This window comes from Musca autumnalis, unplaced genomic scaffold (assembly GCF_047663935.1).
Source record: "Musca autumnalis isolate F117 unplaced genomic scaffold, ASM4766393v1 scaffold_74, whole genome shotgun sequence".
Classification (NCBI taxonomy): Eukaryota; Metazoa; Arthropoda; class Insecta; order Diptera; family Muscidae; genus Musca; species Musca autumnalis.
Genome location: NW_027412355.1, coordinates 76,273 through 79,096, shown reverse-complemented (window position 1 = coordinate 79,096; position 2,824 = coordinate 76,273). Strand labels below are relative to the sequence as shown.

The 2,824-nt window shown below is 24.0% G+C and overlaps 1 protein-coding gene across 1 annotated transcript; it reads right to left on the bottom strand.

Annotated features, from left to right (window-relative positions):
* Positions 1-1,267: 1,267 nt before the first annotated feature.
* LOC141388203 (uncharacterized) lies at positions 1,268-1,894 on the bottom strand. Its single transcript, XM_073958228.1, has one exon. It carries the CDS (start codon positions 1,892-1,894, stop codon positions 1,268-1,270), a length of 627 nt encoding a protein of 208 aa, XP_073814329.1.
* Positions 1,895-2,824: the final 930 nt, after the last annotated feature.

The following is a 2,824-nucleotide window of genomic DNA, read 5'->3' as shown; positions in this document are numbered from 1 at the left end:
AAAATAAAATAAAATAAAATAAAATAAAATAAAATAAAATAAAATAAAATAAAATAAAATAAAATAAAATAAAATAAAATAAAATAAAATAAAATAAAATAAAATAAAATAAAATAAAATAAAATAAAATAAAATAAAATAAAATAAAATAAAATAAAATAAAATAAAATAAAATAAAATAAAATAAAACAAAATAAAACAAAATAAAATAAAATAAAAAAATAAAATAAAATAAAATAAAATAAAATAAAACAAAACAAAATAAATCAAAACAAAATAAAATGAAATAAAATAAAATAAAATGAAATAAAATAAAATAAAATAAAACTAAAATAAAATAAAATAAAATAAAATAAAATAAAATAAAATAAAATAAAATAAAATAAAATAAATAAAACAAAACAAAACAAAATAAAATAAATCAAAACAAAATAAAATGAAATAAAATAAAATAAAATAAAATAAAATAAAATAAAATAAAATAAAATAAAATAAAATAAAATAAAATAAAATAAAATAAAATAAAATAAAATAAAATAAAATAAAATGAAATAAAACAAAATAAATTAATATGAAATAAAAATAAAATAAAATAATTTTAATAAAGACTAAATAATAATTAAATGAAATAAATTAAAATAAGATCAAATAAATCAAATGAAGTAAAATAAAATAAAATAATTTTAATAAATATTAAATAATAATTAAATGAAATAAATTAAATAAGATCAAATAAATCAAATGAAGTAAAATAAAAATAAAATAAAATAAAATAAAATAAAATAAAATGAAATAAAATAAAATAAAATAAAATAAAATAAAATAAAATAAAATAAAATAAAATAAATAAAATAAAATAAAATAAAATAAAATAAAATAAAAATAAAATAAAACAAAATAAAACAAAATAAAATAAAATAAAAAAAATAAAATAAAATGAAATAAAATAAAATAAAATAAAATAAAATAAAATAAAATAAAATAAAATAAAATAAAATAAAATGAAATAAAACAAAATAAATTAATATGAAATAAAAATAAAATAAAATAATTTTATTAAAACGCGAGGATTCTTGAATTGAAGTTTATTGATAAATTAATTGAAAAATGTGTATTACAAAATTATGTGTGTATCGTGCAAAGGAAAAAGTATACAATGACAAATTTTTCTTTCTACAACATATTCATACAAAAACCAAAGCCTTCTTTGTTTCATATAAGTAGTGGATTGCTTCGTTCCACAACACCTCCCCTCGAAGTAAATACACTACTGTTGATATTGCTGGTTCATCAAACCCAAATTAGTTGAACAGAAGTTGTGTTTATTTCTATTGAGTCCTTTGGTCAGCACATCAGCAGGCATATCTTCAGTTGATAGATATTCAAGGGATATATTGCCATTTCGAACACAGTCGCGTACAAAATGATGACGGATATCAATATGTTTCGTACGGGCACTGTATCCAAAGTTTTGTATAAGTTTTTGCGCGCTTTGACTATCATTATACAAAGTTATGTTTTCGGTATTTAAACCAATGCTATTCAAGATTCCTTTCAGATAAATTGCTTCTTTACTTGCTTCAGCTATTGCAATATATTCTGCTTCGGTACTGGAGAGTGAAACCGTTCTTTGTTTACGAGCTTCCCAACTTATCGCTCCTCCAGCCAATATAAATGCATAACCAGAATACGAACGACGATCTGAAATGTTTCCACCCCAATCAGCATCAACAACGCCAAATAAATTTTCATTGGTTTTCTTAAACAGTAAACCGTAATCGAGCGTTCCTTTCAAATATCTCAGAATTCTTTTTACTGCTTTCCAGTGTTCTTCAGTATAATTGGAATTAAACTGGCTCATGAAATTAACAGCATATGCAATATCGGGACGCATTGTGACTGCTAAGTACATTAATGCACCTATTAATTTTTGATATGGATATCTGGACATTGCTTCTACATCTTTACCAATTCAGCATACTTACGTTGAGATAAAAATACTTCATGTGCTTCGAGATTTTGTTCAAAGTGTATACCCAGACACTGCTTAACTTCACCAATATCCTTCATATCAAACGATTTCGATAGTGACATCTTAATGGAGTTTATCCATTCTGGTTCGTTTGATGCCAACAATAAGTCGTCAACATATATAGATATCAACAAAAGCTTATTGCCTTCCCTCTTCGAGAATAAACATGGATCTTGTACAGTTGGTTTCAGGCCTAATTCCTTTAATTTCTCTGTTAGTTTGTAGTACCACATAAGACCAGATTGACGTAAACCATATAAGGCTTTATTGAGTTTGCACACAGGGGTTTTCTTCATTCTCAAATCCTTTAGCCATTTACTAGCAGTATCTTTGACCTCTTTGCTGTATTTCCCGTTCTTTTTGGTCGATTGTCCTAATTTGATGCTCGCAAGTATTGACTCTAATTCATCTGGAACTTGCATAAAAACATTTTCATCTAAATCGCCATTTAGATACGCCGTTACAACATCCATTTGATGTATCACCAGATCGAATTCTGCAGCCAAAGCTGCCAATAGTCTAATCGACGATGATCTCGCAACAGGGGAATATGTTTCGTGAAAATCTTCACCAGGTCTCTGCGCATATCCTTTTGCTACTAATCGAGCTTTCTTCTTCCCATTTTCTTTGGTTCGGAACACCATTCGACTACCCACAGTAGCCCTTTCAGTAGGCTTTTCAACTATTTCCCAAGTATTATTTATAATTTGGGACAAATATTCATCCTCTATAGCTTTCTTCCATTCTTTTGCATCTTGACTTTTCAAAGCTTCATCTATTGTCTTCGGATCA